This window comes from Pinus tabuliformis, chromosome 9 (assembly GCF_031772625.1).
Source record: "Pinus tabuliformis cultivar Carrire ecotype Pingquan chromosome 9, CPIR1, whole genome shotgun sequence".
Taxonomy (NCBI): Eukaryota; Viridiplantae; Streptophyta; class Pinopsida; order Pinales; family Pinaceae; genus Pinus; species Pinus tabuliformis.
Genome location: NC_142307.1, coordinates 496,961,967 through 496,982,053, shown reverse-complemented (window position 1 = coordinate 496,982,053; position 20,087 = coordinate 496,961,967). Strand labels below are relative to the sequence as shown.

Genomic DNA, 20,087 nt, shown 5'->3' with positions numbered 1-20,087 from the left:
TTTGGGGCACGCTGCCCACACAATTAAACTTTAAGAGAAAATTTTGCAATGTCCCCAAAATAGTGAAATGTGATGCAAAACATTTTACTTTTAATGAGGGACATTTCAAATATGTAAATTGGGTATCCAAGGTTAAGGGTAAATCCATGAGGCTAACCTATGTTTCCTTCCATTATCAAACTTTTTATTATCAAATACAATTAGATGTATATTTATTTTTACATATCATTTAATCTCCCTAAAATTTGGGAGCTCTCTCCACATGCTCTTTCACTTCTGCATTCCAGAAACTTGGACGAACACAAGTAACACCTCCCAGCTGAATTATAAATTGAGGGGGTTCAACTCTCGAAAGCAAGTTGGAAAGCATTTATACAACATAATGTTGTCATTATCATAATATTCTACATTTGAAGTTCTGTCTTGTTGATTTCAATTTTTCGAAGTCTTTTATAAGTAGCAGATCACCCTCCAACTACCCTTTCGCCCAATTTTCAAAAGTAACATCCCCACAGCCACAAATCTTTGCTATTTTGATTTAAAATGATCAATATTAATTACTTAAATTGTATCCTGGAAATTTCCATTCAAGCATTTTAAAAATTACTTGCAGCAGAAAACATGGAAAGAACCTGAAGGAAGTCACAGAACATTGTGAATAGCTATGGAATAGAAACCAAAAAATTAATACAGATAAAGACTTCTTAAATTTCACCAGTGAGAGACCTTCGTCAAAATACAGGCGCAGAGAAAACAGAACAATATTCTGAAACTATTTTTAATCAAACATTACACAAACGCAAATGAAGGCAAAGAAATACAGGAAACAAAAGAAAAACACCATCTTGTGAAGGGCTATGGATGAAAACTTGTAATCAAACAACTAAGTATAAATGGAAATTTGAAGTGCCATCAAGAATCTGTATTTTTCAGGACATATGTGTTTCTCCATAGAACCAAGCACAATAAAATTCAGAAGATAAAGAAAAGAGCACAAGTACCATAAAACATAATAGCACACCTGATAGAAAGTTATTTTGCGGAAACCTTCTGCTTCACATTGAGTGCAAAAGTTGCCAGATGACTTGTAAAGACCCTGTTAAAAGGACACTATTCGGCTTATATACAGTTGTGAAAGAATAAATGTTATATAAATATTCCACTGTTGAAATACCATTTACCTCCAGGGACGTATTATGTTGAGGATATATCTCTGTCTCAATTTCCAATGTGAAAGCTGATGTTGGAGGGGACACCAATGTGAGAGAGCGTGGAGTTAAATGAAAACCTCCTTTCTGCAAACATAACTATATTATTAGCTACACTAATTGTAAAATACAGTAGATTGGACTTGACTTTCAAAAATACACAGTTATGACGGGTGTTTTGCATGTAGTATTGCTTACAACCAAGGCTTGAAGTTCTTTTCATTTTCTGGTATTGTAAACAAAGTCTTTGGACTACAGCCATCTAACCAAAATATAAATAAATAAAACACACTAATTTCACACCAGAATGACACAACCATTTTAGTTTAACATGATATGGTATGATGCACCTCTGCCTTATCTAGAATTTTTCAAAGATTGTCCACCATTCATACAAAACCTATTCAAACATTTAACTATGGACTAAGAGGGAAAATACAGGAAAAGGAGCATTGCAGCATAATCTTGATTACATTTCAAGAACATTTCTGAAAACTGATGAGATGAGTAGTAGCCATTCCATTTACCTTTATATTAAATCACTTCAATATTAAAATTAAGAGTCCGAACATGTTAACCAGGAAAACCAAACAACCAATTTTGGCTATGATGTCTGCGGGACCATCTTCCAAAGGGAAAGCTCTTATGAAAATAGAAGAGCAAGCAGAAGAAACAAAAGAAAAGGCCAAAATGACAATAGAAGCAAGAAAACAAAGGCAGATACAGATACAATCTGCAGTCAGGATAAGAGAAGATAATATAAGAGAATTTTATTAATCTCCTGGGGTGACCACAAAAGTAGGTCAATGGGACTAAAAGATACATCCGGTGTAAATACAAGACATGTACGAGTGCAAATGCAACTCCATTGTAAATCCAAAACTAAAAAGACTAAAATATGACTAAAATAAAACTAAAATGAAATAAAGGTACAATAGACTCTAGAGAATGTATAAAATGGCATGAAATGATCAAAAATGATAAATGTGTAGTATAGCTATTGCTGGACCGCGTAACTCCAAAGAAGGGTAGGGGAGCTGAAGATGAGGTGAATGAGGTCAGCATCTCCCGGATCTAATGGTCGACGGCGAGGGAGGCGGGCAAGGAAATCTCTCCTTGTCCAGATCTTCTGGAACCGAAAGGAAATCCAACTGTATGATCCTAGAGGTAGTAGAGGAGTGAGGGCTACTCCTAACACCTGAGGCCGAAAGGATGAAGCTGCTGATTATTCTCTATCCATTGCCTTGCACTATCTCTATCTCAAACCAATTCCTCTGACTCTCTAAGGATAGCTCGACTAAAGCATGGTACTGTCTCCACGGGCCAATCTCAAAGATATATGTTTGTCTCGTAAAGGAAGGGAGGGATTTGTGGTGAACCCCAAGGTCTCACCCTTCTCCCATCTGCAAACTAGGACTCTACCTACTGCCTATTGTTTCAATCAGACGCAAAAACCCGAAAGTAAGAGGGAATAGTTCTAGAAATCCCAAGGTGAATGGTGGCATGTGAGACTTGAAATTGTATGTAAAGATCTCCCTAATAAAGAGGGTTAGGCATCTTTGGTTTGGGTATCAGAAAAAAGTGGAGAGGCAACCCCTAAAAATCCCTGTAGAGACAATGGTAACGTCCACTAAACTCATAGTAAATGGGGCACCTCAAGATGAGGTGCTAATCAAGTCTTCGGCTCTTGTAGATGGCACACAAAGTTGCCCCAGGGGCATCCCGAGTGAGTGCATCCAATGTCGGCACAAGTAAATGGGTCAGATGATGAGGCCATCTTGCAGCTCTAAGAAATGCTCCAAATAGAAAGACATCGTCAAACCAAGTCCTGTTGGAGGTGAAATCCATGTGACCTAAGTGTATAATCAATAGATATCCTCTCTGATGGATTGATTCAGTACCTGTTTAGTCACCTGAAGATGGCTCGGTGAATCAAGAGAGAATCTGAATGGGAGGAGGCGCTCTGGGGAAACAACCATCGACTAGAGGAGCCGATATGCCTCGGAGAACCACCCTCAAGCACGACCTGTTGACTAGTCTGAAGCGAGGGCCTTTAAGGAGCAAAGTGCTAGGTAGGGGTAATGATCTCTCCACAACAAAGTCCCAGAGAGATCTAACAATGTGGAGGAAAGAGACTATAAAGAAGATGACCTCAAGGTAGAAAGGATGGGCCCCGAACTTTGCCTAGATGATAGGTTGTGGAACTATACGGTTGCATCGTATGATGCATCTGAGATGAAAGGAAGCAACCAAGCTAGTCATTGAGTAGAGAAATGGTTGATCAAAAATTGTCCAATGTTGATTTTCTAAGTGCAATAGAGACTGGCACAATATTTCCAAAATATTGATAATTACTTTTGATGTTAATCTTCTTTTAAATTATTTCAACATATCATTCAGCAATTATACTTTGGAAATTCAACCATACAAGAACAGTAGAATAGTAGAGGTCACAACGCACAAAGGGAGGACAAGATTTACCTGAGGAGTTCCCACAAGGGGAAAAACCTAGCAACCTTTTCAGTAGAGAAATTCTTTTATTCAACAAGAGACACGCCTAGACCTATGCTCAAACCTGGTCAACCCCTCCAAGTCAAGCCTCCCAATCTGATCCAGCACTTCGCTCTGCCTGATGTGATCCAACACTTCGCTCTATCTAATCTGACCTAGGATTTCGGCCCTTCAGCAACTTCAAATAACCCCAGAATTTCGGCCCCAGCAATTGCCCAGAAGTTCCGCCCCCAGCAATACAACTGCCCTGAAAATCTGCAAACCAGAAGAGTGTTGAAATTTGGTACCGGAGGACAGGTGGTTCCCTTAGGCTTTGATCTTTGGCCTAGGGAAAAGTGTCCAAAAGAATTTAATTTTTCTCCTAAAGTGACTTTATAATTTTATAAAGTTAAATTTAATTTAAAAGTGACTTTAAGTGATAAAGTTATTAAGTCTAATTTTAAAGTGACTTTTATAAAGTCAATGAAAAATTAGAAAGGAAAAGTGACTTTGGAAATAAATGACTAAGTGGGGTGAATTAAAAAATAGAAAGTGAGATTTAAATGAGCATTTAATCTCAGCCATTGATCTAAATCTATTTCAGCGATTGGATTTAGAGATCACCCAAAAGTCACTTGGAGTTATATTAAAGGAGGAAAAGGAGGAAAAGGTCATTCATTCTTTCATGAACAGATTGGGAGAAGGAGAGCAAGAGAGCAAGAGAGATTTCTGAGCAGGGAGGAGAAGGAGACAGCAGCTTGGCACACATTCCAAGGCAGCAGTTGAGCAGATTTGTACAGCTGATTCAGCACATAGTGAAAGGCAAATTTTTGCACAAAAATCGAGGAGCAGTTTGCTGATTTTTCTGAACACAAAACGGAGGCCGTACAGCATTTATTGCTGTCCTGTTTGCTGTAATTTCCAGATTGCTGTGAGGCACGGGAAAGGAGATAAGTTGTAAATTTGCTTGCTGATTTTTTGCTGAATAATTCTCACTGTAAAAAGGCAATTTTCAGAAATAAAGAAGAGCTCCCAAACTAGTTTTCCCCAAGAGTTGTAGGGGGTTTTTCCAGGGTCACGTTGACCAAAAATATCAGTGTTTTAATGTGTTTTAATGGCTGTTTTTAATTGCTGATTTTTAATTCTGCAATTTCCAGCATTCTGAAAAATTTCCAGAATTTGTGTTTTCAGCAATATTTATTTTTTTTCAGTCTGTTAAATGTATGGTTATGGGAATGGGCATTTAACTACATGGGAGAAATAAGGAGAAACTGAAAACTGGGGTGGGAAAACAGAAATTTTTACAAAGAGACAGAAACTATCCACATGTGCGAGCTTGAGAGAGAGAGATAGAGAGAGAGAGAGAGAGAGAGAGAGATGCAATTCGTCTTCCTTGTCCTTCTTGATCTTCGCTGTGATGCCTGAAAACTTTCTTGAGGAAGTGTGAATTGGTGCCAAGAGAATGAGTTGAGTTGCCTTTATATAATACTCTACTGGGTTGAATGGGTGTGTTCTTTGCCCTAGGCCAACTTGACTAGTAGGAAGGCCGACTTGAATAACTTGGAGCCAAAATTTCAAAATTCAAATTTTCCTCCTTTAAAAGTCACAATGGGACTTTGAATAAAAATAAAATTTTCGTTTGATTCTAGCATTTAAAATATGCTTTACAAGAATCAATATAAATATATCAAGTGGCCAAATATACATTACCAAGACCAACCATAGTTACAAAAATTCAACACTCCCTCTTAATTGAGGAGGTATTCATAATGATTGTCACAAGTGTTCTCAAGTTGACAAATTTCTCTAAGAAAAGATTATATAAAATCGTCATCAACATATACCATTAGGATCAGCAAGTTGCCATATCCAAGGTGGTACCAAACCCATGACATATCGTCAGCATATTAGGACTCACTCTCTCAGAGTGATTGGTCCTCAAGGACTCACTCCCGCAGAGTGATCGGTCCTTAGATTATAAGGCCTCTTACTAGGCCAAAATAATGAGATCTCAACTAGCAAGCATGCACTCACCATTCTTGGTGATCAATCTGGGCCAAGGCCTCACTCAACCCATCCTAGTTGGTGATCAATTTTAAATGTTAAAGGACCTCACTACACCCTTCCTTGTTGTGTAATCGGGTCCAAATGTTGAAAGACCTCATTACACCCTTTCTGTAGAGTGTGATCGGACCCAGAACTTACTCAACCCTTGGTGGCGAGTAATCGAGCCTCCTCTAAGAGGCACTCACTCAACCCTACCTGTTGAGCACTCTGGACCTCTTCGACCATTCTCCCTATCACGACAATGTCCATCCATGCTGCCATCGAATCCGCACACCCTCTCAACAAGAGGGGTGTTAGCACCTAAATCTGCCTTAGGCTGAAGGAAGGCAAAATTCAGGGTAACCACAAACCACGCTCAGTCTGGTAGCTAGCCCTACCAAAACAGGAGAGGGCTCTCTCCGGGTCACACTCAGGAAAATAAACAATAGGGTTTGAGATGACTAAAAAATGAATACTGATCTTAGGCTAGTAAATAGATATGAAAGAGAGGTAATTGATTGAATGACTGAATTTTCTGGGCTGTATGGGACCAAAGGAAAACAGGGGCTGAGAAATTAAATCAACGATACAGAATATTTCATGAGGCAAGATAGGCAGGAGGTTTAGCAATCAAATTTGAAATATTATGGAGTGGAAAGACTGTTGAGAGGCTGAAAAGGGCATATGAAATGAAATCCTTTTCAAACAGAAGAAAACACACAGAACATGAATGCGTTCACAAGGCAGAGCAAATAACATGGATTCTACCTCTCATACTTAAAAGCATTCAATTAGAAATGATCATGAATGGATGGTCAAACATAACAAGGTACATATGAAACAGAAGGAAGAACAAATTGCTAAACTCATACCACAGGAATCTCAGGAATCAGAGCTGCATTATTTCATTAAAATCTCTGCCAAAACTGTACAATGAAAGTGCTAGGTTTTTCCTCCATACTGCTCCCAGAAACTCCAACCTTTTTGCAAATAGTGTTGCATACAATAAATAGACTATGCCATTGGGAAATAGAACGACCCACAGTTGGGGAGTTTTTCAAATGATTACAAACTGGAAATGGAAAGCCAGCCATTAGTTACAGGTGCAGTGTTACAGAAATGATAAATGGCTTAGGTGACTGCTCGCCTTTGTCAGGCCAGGGTAACTCCTCATTTGAACGAGAGAAAACACTGATTGATAATTTATTCATTAGCTAGCACTTTATTTATACAAATACAAAACGGATCAGTTCATCTTCTGGATGACTGTCCGGCTTCACCTCATCCGTTTCGGATTAGGTGTCAACATTCCCCCCCTTAATCTGAAGGGATGTTGGTGAGTCCAAACATCATTCTGAATCTTTCAAGCTTTTCTCTTCCAAGCGCTTTGGTGAAGATGTCTGCAATTTGCTCGTTTGTGGAACAATGACGGAGATGGATTGTTTTGGCCTCAACATGATGTCGGATCAGATGATATTTAGTATTGATGTGCTTAGTACGATCATGGAACTTTGGGTTCTTGGCCAACTTTATTGCAGATGTGTTATCAATCATGAGTGGAGTTGATTGTATTGGTTTTACCTGCAAATCTTCAAGAATTTTCCTGAGCCACACAATTTCTTTCGTTGCTTCAGCTGTTGCCACGTATTCTGCTTCTGTTGTGGAATCTGCTGGTACTGATTGTTTGTGTGATCTCCAGGAGACAGCTCCTGATCCAAGACTCATAGCATATCCTGAAGTAGATACCCCAGTTTCTTTGTCTCCATCGAAGTCTGAATCAGAGTATCCAATCAAGTTGAAGTCGTCCACCTGTGTATACTTGATTCCAAGGTCTTGAGTTCCCTTCAAGTACCTTAGAACTCTTTTTGCAGCAGACCAATGTCCCTCACAAAGCCTTTGCATAAACCTGGAGAGGATTCCAACAGCAAATGAAATGTCTGGTCTGGTAGTAGTGAGGTGGATGAGACTTCCTACAAGCTGTATATACTTTGTTGCATCCTCAAATTCCTTTCCTTCAGTAGATGTGAGCTTCAAGTTTTGTTCCATTGGAGTAGAAAGGGGATTGCACTCTGTCATGCCGAATCTGTATAACAAATCTCCAATGTATTTCTTTTGAGAAAAAAATATGGACTTTGGATGTTGGGTTACTTCAATGCCAAGATAGTAATGAACATAGCCCAAATCAATCATTTCAAAAAAATTTCCTAATTCTTTCTTTATAGATGCAATATAGCTTTCATTGTTCCCTGTCATTAAAAGATCATCTACATATACCACAAGATATACAATAGTTTTGCCAACTTTCTTGACAAATAAAGTTGCATCATCAAGATCAAAATGATTGAAGTTGAGTTTCAGAAGATGCTCAGTTAGTTTTTCATACCAGGCTCGAGGTGCTTGTTTGAGGCCATACAAGGACTTCACAAGTTTGCATACTTTGTGTTCATGTCCTTTCACAGCAAATCCTTCAGGCTGGGACATAAAAACATTCTCTTTTAGATCTCCATTCAAGAATGCAGTTTTTACATCCATTTGATGGACTTTCCAACCGTTCTGAGCAGCTAGTGCAAAGAGTGTCTGGATGGTGGCCCATTTTGCTGTGGGAGCAAAAGTTTCCTCATAATCGACCCCTTCCTTCTGTGCAAAACCTTTTGCCACAAGCCTAGCTTTGTGCTTGTCAAGTGAGCCATCAGCTTTGTACTTGTTCTTGTAGACCCACTTGCAGCCAATTGGTTTGGTTCCAAATGGAGGATCAACCAGCTTCCAAGTGCCATTCTTTATGAGGGCATCATACTCCTTCTGCATCGCTTCTTTCCATTCATCATGAGAAGCAGCTTCTTTGAAGGAAGTTGGTTCAAAATCTGTAGACAAGTTCAATTCACAATCATAAGTAACATCCATATCAACAGGTGAATTAGAGTTATCTACATCACCTCCATCTTGTCGGTTTGAATTTCTGGTTCCTGTTTTTCCAATTTCATCAGGATGAACACTTTCAAGTGTCTTTGTCAGCCACTTTGGGGGACCTTTCTGAGATGGTCCAGGCTGTTCTGTTGATTGAGTTGGGTCTGAATCAAGATTGAGTCTCCCAATTCTATCAATTACATCACTTAAAGCATCATCCGTTGTTGGAGTGTCATGCAGGGGAAGTTGTTCTTCAGAAGAAGATTCCACATGTTGATCTAGTATAGGAATCCCCCCTTCAAGATGTGGAATCTGATTATCAAACTCTTGAAATGATTTCGGTTTTGTGAATCTATCCAGGCGATCAAGTTGCCGCTCAACAACACTGTCAGATTTGGATGATTCAAGAAAAATGACATCTCTAGATAAAATAAACTTTTTATTTACTTCATCATAAAGGCGGTATGCTTTAGATGTGTTTGAATACCCCAGGAAGATGCACTTACGACTTCTAGCACCAAGTTTGTTTCTATGTACCTTTGGTATTAAAGCATAACAGGTGGAACCAAAAATCCTGAGATGTTTTACCGAAGGAACATGTCCATACCACAATTCATAAGGAGTCTTGTTTCTTATAGCACTAGATGGACATCTATTCTTTATATATGCAGCACATAGAACAGCATCAGCCCAAAACATTGTCTTTACATTTTTGAAGAAAAGCATGGATCGTACCATATTCAAAATTGTTCTGTTCATTCTTTCAGCTACACCATTCTGTTGAGGATTATAAGGCACAGTTGTTTGATGTTTAATCCCATGTTGGCGAAGATAGTGTTCAAATTCATTTGATGTATATTCTTTTCCATTATCAGTGCGAATAGACCCAATATGAGATTGTGCATCATTTTCAATCCACTTATGAAAATTCTTGAATGTTTGAAAAGCATCAAATTTGTTCTTCAATAAGTAAACCCATCACATTCTGGTGTAATCATCAATAAATGTCATGATATATTTATTTCCATTTGCAGAAGAAACAGGCATTGGACCACATAAATCTGAATGAATAAGTTCAAGCTTCCTATGTGCTCTTGAATGTGAATCATGAAAAGATTGTTTGCTGTGTTTTCCTAGAATGCAAGCATCACATTGTTTATGTTTTCTAGGAATTGTAGGCAAACCAGCAACACCATTTTTCTTCAACAAGCGGAGACTATCATAGTTTAAATGTCCAAATTTAGCATGCCATAATAAACTTGATGAAAGTGCACCTTCTTCATGATGAGAAATATATGAGAAATGTTGTGCATGAGCAGAGGTTCCTTGCAGTTTAAGGAGTCTTTCTTCTTCTATACCCCTCATGACAAGTGAGTGGTCAGATGACTTTATTACCTCAAGCTTGCCATCAAACATGTGAATGGAGTGACCTTGCTGGCGGATGTGAACCAGGGACAACAAGTTTCTCTTCAGCTGTGGGAGATATAGAACATGATCCAGAAGAAAGTCTGGAAGACCAGGCAGTTTAAGCCTGATTGTGCCAAGCCTTGATGGCTTGATTTTTGACTGATCTGCAAAGTATACTGCTCCATCAACATTGTTAGTGAAATCTTCAAAGAAATCTCTCCTATGAGTCATATGACAGGTTGCTCCTAAATCAAGCAACCAGTCATTTTTCGAAGAAGCAAGTGAAGCATTAAACAAATCTTCATTTACTCCAATGTTACATTGTGCCTCAATATAGTGAGCGGATTCAGGTGCTTTAACTTTGTCTGAGTCATCAGTTTTACCTTTCTGCTGATTTCTTCTCTGCTCAATCTTGTCCCATGGTAGCTTGCATGTAGAAGCATCATGTGATCCATTTCGTTTGCAGCGAATGCAATGCAGATCTGCCTTTTCTGCTTGAGGATGCCTGCCCCCCCTGCCTCTGGAGTATCTTCCTCTTCCTCTTCGTCCACCTCTTCCTCTTGTAGAATCTTGAGCAGGCTGCTTTTCTTTATGAGCAAGGCAAACAGTCTCTTCAGAAGATTCAGGGACTGTTTTCTTTCCAAAGGCTTTCTCTCTTTCAGCAAACTTTTTCACAAGAGTGTCAAAGGTTATATCTTTAAGATTTCCATTTGCTTGTAAAGACTCAAGATAGTTAGAGTAGGTAGGATAGAGTGCTTTGAGAAAGGCAATAAGAGAGATATCCAGCTCAACCTTAGTGGATTTAATATCATGCACTATAGACTTTATTTCAGATGCAAGAGTAAGAGGATCATTATTTTTCAGTTCAAGAGTGAAGAGTTTAATCATGAGCTGAACAACTTCAAGTGCAGAATGTGTATCATAGAGTTCTTTCAGCTTTTGTAAAGCTTCAAAGGCAGTGGAATAGGATGAAATATGACGACTTACTTCCTCATTGACAGATGCTGCGATCAATGCAAAAGCTTTGCTGTTCTTGTTTTCCCAAATGGCGAGTTCTTTGTCTGATGTGGGTTGCACAGGGTCTCTATCTTCTTCTCCGACACACACACCTTTCCACAGCTCATTGTAGATGAGGGTGTGTTTTACCATCCGAGACCATTCAGAATAGTTCTCCTTGCCAGTGAGAACTATTCCGACCATAGAAATTATTGAATGCATTCTGTAAAAATATCTCTGCTAAAAAAACTTCTGCTGATAAAAGACTTCTGCTGGAAAAAAAATCTTATGCCACAGCAAGACTTCTGCTGGAAAAAAAATTCTTATGCCACAGATTTCCAAAAAAATATCAATCTTTAGATGTTTGAGACACTCGTTCCTTTATAGCCAAAGACTGTCACATGCTATAGAGTAATTCTATACATTTTACTGTTCTCGGCACATGCAGTATTCTATGTATCTACCTTTAGAATTTCGGTTTTCAATACAGTTTATATAAACCTCAGGCTTTGGTCTCAATACACAATTCTATGGCTCAGCATCGATTTCAATACAATTTATCAATACAAGACCTCGGCATCTTCAATACAGTAATACAAAACCTTGGCATCTTCAATACAGTTTATCAATACAAAGCTCTATAATGCAGTGGACAAAAGGTAACAACGACAAAAGAAATGGCAGTTTATCCAGCGATGATGGATTCGGCTCCTCACACAGCAAAGACTGCAAAATACTCTTATGAAACCTCACACCAATACCACGTTTCCGCTGCGCCAATGTGGAAGCATTCGGATCAAAACCAACTGCATCTGTTATATTAACAAAGCTCAAATCCACCGACAAAACACGGGTCTCCTCAACAAAGGAAATTACAAGAAAGGAATGATAAGAATCTTGGTGCTAAACTTCCAGGAAAGCACTGCATTCCAAATTCGGTTAAGCATCATAAGCAACACATTTCAATCTCTGAATGTGGCAATTAGGTGCTAAACACCCTTTTTAATGGTGCTTGTAATTATATAACACGGAGGACCCCGCGGGATTCGATTTGAGTTTAAGAGGGCTCATTGAAACTAAATACAGAAAGTCTAGTAAATTAAGAATAATACTTTGAAAAAACCAATGCTGCACTCTCTGCGACGAGCAACAGCCCTTCTATCAATACGCCTTGAGATCGAATCGCCATGGCTCCATCAGCTACTGTTCTTTCTGTTATTGTCATGGCTGCGATTTTGGGTTCAGTGGTAGCGACATAGGATGAAGCATTCGGATCAAAAAGGCAATTCCACGCAGCGTAACCACAGTTCTATGAACAATATGACGCCGGTAATAAATTCAGATCAATACGTTTATGCGTGGAGGCACCAGAGGGATGGCTAAACAAGCTTCAGGGATTCTGCAAAGAATCACGCAGAGGTATGTCCAGGAACGCACAAGGGAGTTCACATAACGGATGCATTCATTAGATTCAAGCGCAGAGATACAAACGTTTATTCAAATACAGAGGGCGCAGTCTCATGAGAGGGCAGTGTCAGAGAGCGCAGGGCAGTCAGAGGCAGCGCAGAGAATTCTGGTCAGAGGGGCAGCGGATTCAGGCAAAGGCAGAGGCAGAGCCAGGGAATCACGCCAGAGCAGCTCTCAAGACAGGAGTTACTACTATTTTAGGGACTGGGACCTGGGCTCTGATACCATGTCAGGCCAGGGTAACTCCTCATTTGAACGAGAGAAAACACTGATTGATATTTTATTCATTAGCTAGCACTTTATTTATACAAATACAAAATGGATCAGTTCATCTTCTAGATGATTGTCCGGCTTCACCTCATCCGTTTCGGATTAGGTGTCAACTTGGATAGGAGCCCACCTTTAGTGAAAATACTTTTTAAACATTGCCTTAGTTGCCGAGAAAAATATAGTGTAAATGAGCGGGCCCACTTGGAGAAAGTCGCGAATCAAAATTTCACGAAGCGGGCGCGATTTTTGCCTTTGGGTCTATATGCGCCGCACCCAAATCTATATGCGTCGCGCCACTTTGGAGGCGATTTTGAGGTACCTGCAGGAGTCCAAATTGTGCCCAAGTGTGCTTGTTGGAAAGCCTGGCCTGTCTACTTTCCAACCCAAGTGGAATTTCTAAATTTGGTGCTCATTTGCCCCTCCAAAACTTCATTCTCCCAAGACTGCTTCCTGTGTGTCAAAATAGGGGCAGAGAGGTCAATTTTGAGTGTTTTTGACCTCCTGGGGACTCAAAACTTGCCCAAACTTCTTGTCCATGCACCAGCAGTCATGTTTTTTCATGCTGAATCCAAAAATGCAAACCATTTGTGATTTGGAGCTCCCAATCCTAAGCACCGCGCTGCACAGGGAGAAAAACCCTGTTTTTTGCACAAAAATGTCTAGGTCCGCACTTTTTCTTCACATTACCTGCGGTCCCGCACCTAATGGTCATGGATCCTGCGGACCTGACCGCACCTTTTCTTTGTGACAGGTGCGGACCCCTAAGTGCGCCGCGCCAATGCGACGCGCCTTTTTGCAGATGACTTTTGTAGGCCTTCCTGGTGTCCAAATTAGGTGCAGGATAGCTCGTTGGAAAGGTATTTGAGTCTACTTTCCAACACAACTGGAATTTTTCAATTTGGAGTTCATTTGCCTTGTCAAAAGTCAAATCTCCCAAGACTGGTCAAAATGTGCAGAATGAGGCTGCCTCAAGGCAGAGTGATGTTGCAGTCAACTTTTGAAGGTCTTCCTCAACTCCAAATTGAGCTCATGATAGCTCATTGGAAAGATATTTGTGTCTAGTCATCATTTGACTCATCAAGCAAGTCATTTGGCCAACCAAGCTAGGAGAAAACTTGATTTTCCCAAGGTCACTCCAGAGGTGCATTCAATTCCCTGAGGCAACGGTATTTTTGACATTTCTCTTAAACCATGACACCTGTGTAAAAAGTGAAGGAGGTTTTTCTTCCTTGGCCTGTTGTGGACAAAAACCTCTCTCAGTTTTCCAAAATTCATCTTTTCTTGCTCGGAAACATCATTTGAGTGAAACCTATCCCGATGTGTGGAACAGGGGATTTGTCGAAATGAAGCGAAACGAAGGGGATAGGGGGCTTATAGATTCTTGAGGAAATTTTGCTAGGTGGGGAGGTATGTTAGGAAGCATGGGAAAGTGGAATTTCAGAGATTGAGTGAGGGGAAGAGGTCCAAAAGGGCGAAACACAGGCCTAACCTAGAAAATTGCCAAGTTGTAACAAGAAACTAGGGTTTGTGCAAAAATGAGGAATTTGGGGGATCTCAGTGACGGGAAGTGTTTAATAAAGTACATTAAGGATAGGGGAAGGTGTATGAACATCGGGATACAAGTTTTGTCGATGATTTGACCGTCCAAGAGAAATTGCCTTCAAAACCCTAGGAGAGGGAAATGACCTTACCTAGACACAACTGAAGCATGAACAAGGTGTAAAATGACCCAATGGAACCTGACATGATAAAGACAACCCTTTGAATGATGGCACACTCAGCTGAATGGTGACCTGAACCGACATGTGGACAACTTTGACAAAAGTAAGAGCAAACCCTAGACCTAATACCTAGTGACCAAATTTTGCTTGAAGACTTACTGAAATGACAAAATTTGACCTTGACACTCTGAGACCACTTTGTAAGAGCATATTTGATCACTGGAGGAAGGCTGCAAAGACTGACACTAACAAGGGGTAATCTCCAAAAACCCCAACTTGTCTCTAAGTACACGAACTTCTCTCTGGGTAATGACTTCATCAAAATATCAATTGACTACTCATGAGTGGAGATGTACTCGAGCCTTATCGCTCTCCTCTGTACCATGTCAAGGATGTAGCACTACTTGATCTCAATATGGTTCAACTTGTCATGCAACACGGGATTCTTTGAAAGCTTCACACATCTTTGATTATCACAGTTGGTTCCAACACTTGGTTGAACAATCCTACAAACAACTTCTGATGCCACACTACTCTAGTACAAGCATTGCTAGTTCCACTGCACTCTGCTTCAGTAGTACTGAGGGCGACAAATCTTTGCTTCCTACTCATCCAAGATACCGTAGCGGAGGCCAAACTAAAGCATACTCCTGAAGTACACTTCTTGTCATCAACTCTCCTAGCCCAATCAGCATCTATATATCCCTAAAGCTATAAATCCTTGTTTGCAACATATCTGAATCCATAATACACAGTACCACATAGATATCTCAAAATGTGCTTTGCTACAATCCAATGCTCATTTCTTAGTTCCACCTAGAACTGGCTCAATGTGTTCACCGCAAAGCAAATGTCCCACCTGGTGTTAACGAAATACATTAAAGGGCAAATCAACTACTAGTACATATATGGATCTACCAATCTAGAGTCGGAGCCTCTTAACTTTTTCAAATTAGTCACTGTGGGAGTAGCCATGGATTTACAATCCATCATCGGAAATTTCTGAAGGATCTCAATAACATACTTTCCTTGACTAAGGAATACTTCGCTAGGTTTTTGCGATACTTCCAGTCCCAAGTAATAATGCATCAAACCAAGATCCTTCATATCAAACTCAAAATCCCACAGCTTCTTACACCAAAAAATAAGAGGCTTAACACTTGTCAAACAAATCATCAACCTATGACACAAGGATCACAAGTGCAATCTTTACAATCTTAAAATAAAGGTTTGGATCAGCATCACGCTTGGTAAATCCCAATCTCGTCAAATAGCTATACATTCAAGCATACCAAGCTCTTAGAGCTTCTTTGAGTCCATACAAGGCCTTATTTAACCTACAAACATGGGGTTCCTTCTTATAGCTTGTTTGGGTCCATACAAGGCCTTCTGGAATTTAGATTCCATAGGCCTTTGATGATTCATTGTAACCAACAAATATGCCTTTCTTTCCTAAAGGTTCTAGCTTGTTCATTTTATCCTTAGGAACATGAATGTAAACAGGGCAACCAAAGATTCTCATATGCCCAACCATTGACTTTCATTTGGAAAATGCTTCTTCAAGAGTCATACCTTCCAAAATTTGATGAGCACCTCTATTCTAAATGTATATAGATGTTAATGATGCTTCTCCCCATAAGAACATCAGCATCATAGCCTTGATAGATTCTTCAATGGACTTGTTACCCACTACCTGTGGGTGACCCCATAGAATAATTTTCCTCCTAGAATTGTCTTTAGTTGGCAACCTCTAATAGCCACCAATTCACCAATGTTGTGCCAAATATCTCCGCTCCTCGAGCCAGTCATATGTCCCCTCGCCCATCTAACGAAATCGTATGTTTGAAGGTGGACCATGCAATCCTAAAGGTATGATTTTCCGTTATGCAATAGAGTGCTTATGCTTGTTTTTCTTGGGTGCACTTGGGTATGGATTATTGAGTGACTTGGAAGGAGGAAGGCTTTCCACTGTAGTCTTGTTCCCTCACCTTAACTTGGAAGTTAATTCTCAACGCTAGTCCTCTGGGATATCCCCTACTGGCTTACGGTTTTAGGATGGGCACTACTAGGGAAACCTCGATTTTGGTAGCGTGGTCCTATTTTCTCGTTCCACATTTTTCACTCCCCTTCGCACATTGCATGCGCTATTTCATTATCTTCCCCCTCTAATTCCACATGACCACTAGGTCAACAAGGCTCTGGTACTCCCCTCCCCTTGTCGACATATTTGGGTTGGGCTTGCAACGATGCCCCGGAGGTTGATGCAACTAAAAAAAAAAGATAAAAGCATATCATGGCCACATACAAAAGGAAATAATACCACAAAATGCAAAAGATGGTGGAGACAATAAAATTTAGCACATGGGTAAAAGCCAAACATGAGCTCTACTGGAGCATAGACAAATATAAATCTACAATTGACAGATAAATAATCAGATGTAAATTTTACTAGATGATTGAATTATGATGATTACAGAAAGGGGGCCCCTGGCTTATATACGGTCTTGGGTGCCTTTCCGTGAAAGGGCTAATTAAGTTATAATTACAATTTTTTACATAACATTGCCTTCCTCTCGAAAAGATGCTTTGTCCTCAAAGCATACGTAATGACGGGTGTTGTTGACGAAACTCTTTTGTTTCCCAAGAGGCTTCTTCTTCTGGTCACAATTTATTTTCCCTAGTGGAGATGATTCCTTTTGGCTCTAAAATGATCTTCGCTTCGTCATCTAATGTCGAAAGTGTTGTCTGTGCTACTTGGTGTTTGCCAAGTGCCTTTTTAAGGCAAGATACACGTAAGACGTGAACACGACTTTTATCAGGAAGGCTTAAATTGTATGCTACTTCGCTGATCTTTTTCTTAATTTGGCACAATCCCTAGAACTTAGTGCCAAATTGTTTTTTCCCTTCTATTTTAAGGACAATTGCTTGTAAGGCTAAAGTTTAACAAATACCCTTTCTCCAACTTCAAATTCTCTTTCTGTTTTGTTTCAGTCAACCTATTGATTCATATGTTTTCTTGCAATATTTAGATTTTTCTTTAGTGCTTGAAAGACTTTTTGTGTTTCTTCTCACTGATCTTTAACTATTGGAAGTTTTGTCTCGATAATGGCAAGGTGCTTCCATTTAGGAGTTCATAACCATACAGAGCTTGAAATGGAGTCATTTTCCCTAAAGTGTGGTAAGTAGAATTGTACCATCATTCAACAAGATGTAGCCATTAAGCCCACTTATTTTGTTTGTTTGTCGAATAACAATTTAGGTAGGCCTCTAAACATTTATTGACAACTTTTGTTTGACCATCTGTGTCAGGATGGTATGTTGAACTCTTGTTGAAGTAGGTTCCTATATGTTTGAAAAAAAAATCCATAAATTTCCTTTGAATTTGGCGTCTCTATCACTAACAACGACTTTGGGAAACCCATGTAGTTTGTAGACACTTTTGCAAAATATCTCGGTGAGTTGCTTTGTTGAGTCTGATTTCTTCATTTCTATTAAGTGTTTAAACTTTATACTTGGTGAGTCTCTCGACTACTACAAGAATTTTGTCTTTGCCATCAAACACAAGTAACCTTTTGATAAAATCCATTGATATTTCTTCCCACTTTTTGGTTTGGAATATTTAAGGGATGGAGCAGACCCAGTCTCCTAATGATCTCATTCTTATTTCTCTGACATTGATCACACTTTGCTACATATCTTTGAATTTCATTATTCATTCCTTTCCAAAAAATGATTTGTGTGCATTATAGTAGGTTTTAAAAAAACCTACATGTCCTACTGACAGTGATTCACAAGATTCCTTGAGAAATTTGGATTTAAATTTGGAATTTGGACTTACATAAATTCTTCCCTTGTACCAAAATTCAAAATGATCTGAAAAAATGGAGAGTGTTTTCTACTGGAGGAGGTGTTGAAGACTATTATGGTCTATTCGTATTAAGAACTTACTTCCCAAAAGATATTTACTCCACTTAGCTAGTGCATGCATAATGGCGAGCATTTCCTTCTTGTATTGCTTGTTGAGCTTCCTGCTTTCAAATGCTATTGGATGACCATTCTACATCAATATTTCCTCCTATGCCAAAACCTGAAGCGTCGCATTCAATTACAAAAGGCTTTGAAAAATCTAGAGTTGCTAATGCAGGTGCCTTGGACATAATTTCCTTTAGGTCTTCAAAACATTTTTTTGTCTTATCATCCCATTAAAACGAGTTATTTTTCAACAGATTTGTTAGGGGTGCAGATAACATGAGCATAGTTTTGAATAAACCTTCAATAGTATCCACTCAACCCTAAGAATCCTCTTAATTTGGAGATGTTAATTGGTCTAAAAGATTATTTTATAGCTTTGATCTTATTAGGATCTACTTTTACTCCTTCCTTGGATATTATGTGTCCGAGGTATTTTACTTGTTTTCCAAAGGTGCACTTGAACAACTTTGCATAGAATTGATGTTCTTCTAATATAGTGAGAACTTGCTCCAAAGGTTGTAGATTCTCCTTCCATGTTTTACTATAGATTACAATATCGTCAAAGAACACTAACACAAGCTTCCTTAGATATGGATGAAATAACTCATTCATGGTGGCTTGCAAGGTTATTGGAGCATTAGTTAATCCGAAGGGGATTACCTTAAATTCATAATGACCTTCATGTGTTCGCAAGACAGGCTTTGTTATGTCCCTAGCCTTATTCTGATTTGTTGGTACCCTGATCTCAAGCCCAATTTTGAAATGTAACAAACAAAGTCTGTATACTCAGTGAACTACTCAGAAGATCTAGTATATGTAAATATCATCCATTAGAGGACAATAATATATTATATAAGAATAATTACAAGTGAGATGATGTGATTACAATCGAGGGTTCTGAATATATACCTAGACAGGTACTCTTTCATGATTGGTCATGTCCTTAGAGACATACCTCTTCTATACTAATCACTAATTAATTAACCATTATTACAATTATCATTATTATTTATATATATTTTATTCATAACAATACCTTCTTCTTCAAAAAGCTTTGTCGTCAAAGCTTATTGTTGATAAGACGTATCATTTGTTCTTTGTCTTTGAAATTTATTTGCACCTTTTGGAATTCTTCGATCTGTCATCTTCGTTGACACAAGATGATAAGATCCTTGGAGCGATAAATAAAATTGTCGAACTGAAAAGGGATCTGACCATCCTAAATCGATCTCCTATGGAATCTTACAGTTACTGGATATTTCATGTGAATTTTTATCACAAGACTAAATTGCACTCACGTCAATAATCTTTGGGACATAAGTTCGTTGTTTTTGTTTTGAATGATACTAATATGCAGACTGATTGAGTTGTTTACTCTTGTGATTCAAATGTTGATAAGGAGTTCTTGTGGTTTGATCTTGCCTTAATTTGTTTGTGGTGATTTCTTGGTTTATTGGAGGTCTATGATTTCTTTCACATACAGAGGTTAGTTGATTAACTGCGAAATCTTTACTTAATTTCCATTATTTGCACTGCAACTTCTGAGTACGTCCTCACTTCAATTGGTTTATCTTCTTCTTGAGTTGTGATATTGGTTGGATCGATA

The 20,087-nt window shown here is 39.0% G+C and overlaps 1 protein-coding gene across 1 annotated transcript in view; it reads right to left on the bottom strand.

Annotated features, from left to right (window-relative positions):
• The window catches only part of LOC149149381 (Peptidase M1 family protein), a 206,057-nt gene that overhangs the window by 134,537 nt on the left and 51,433 nt on the right, over positions 1-20,087 (bottom strand). The window contains exons 8-9 of the mRNA XM_089438372.1: positions 1,182-1,295; positions 1,022-1,096 (exon numbers count right to left, since the gene is read on the bottom strand). Of these exons, the coding sequence (XP_089294498.1) occupies positions 1,022-1,096; positions 1,182-1,295 (189 nt within the window). The remainder of the gene's footprint in view (positions 1-1,021; positions 1,097-1,181; positions 1,296-20,087) is intronic.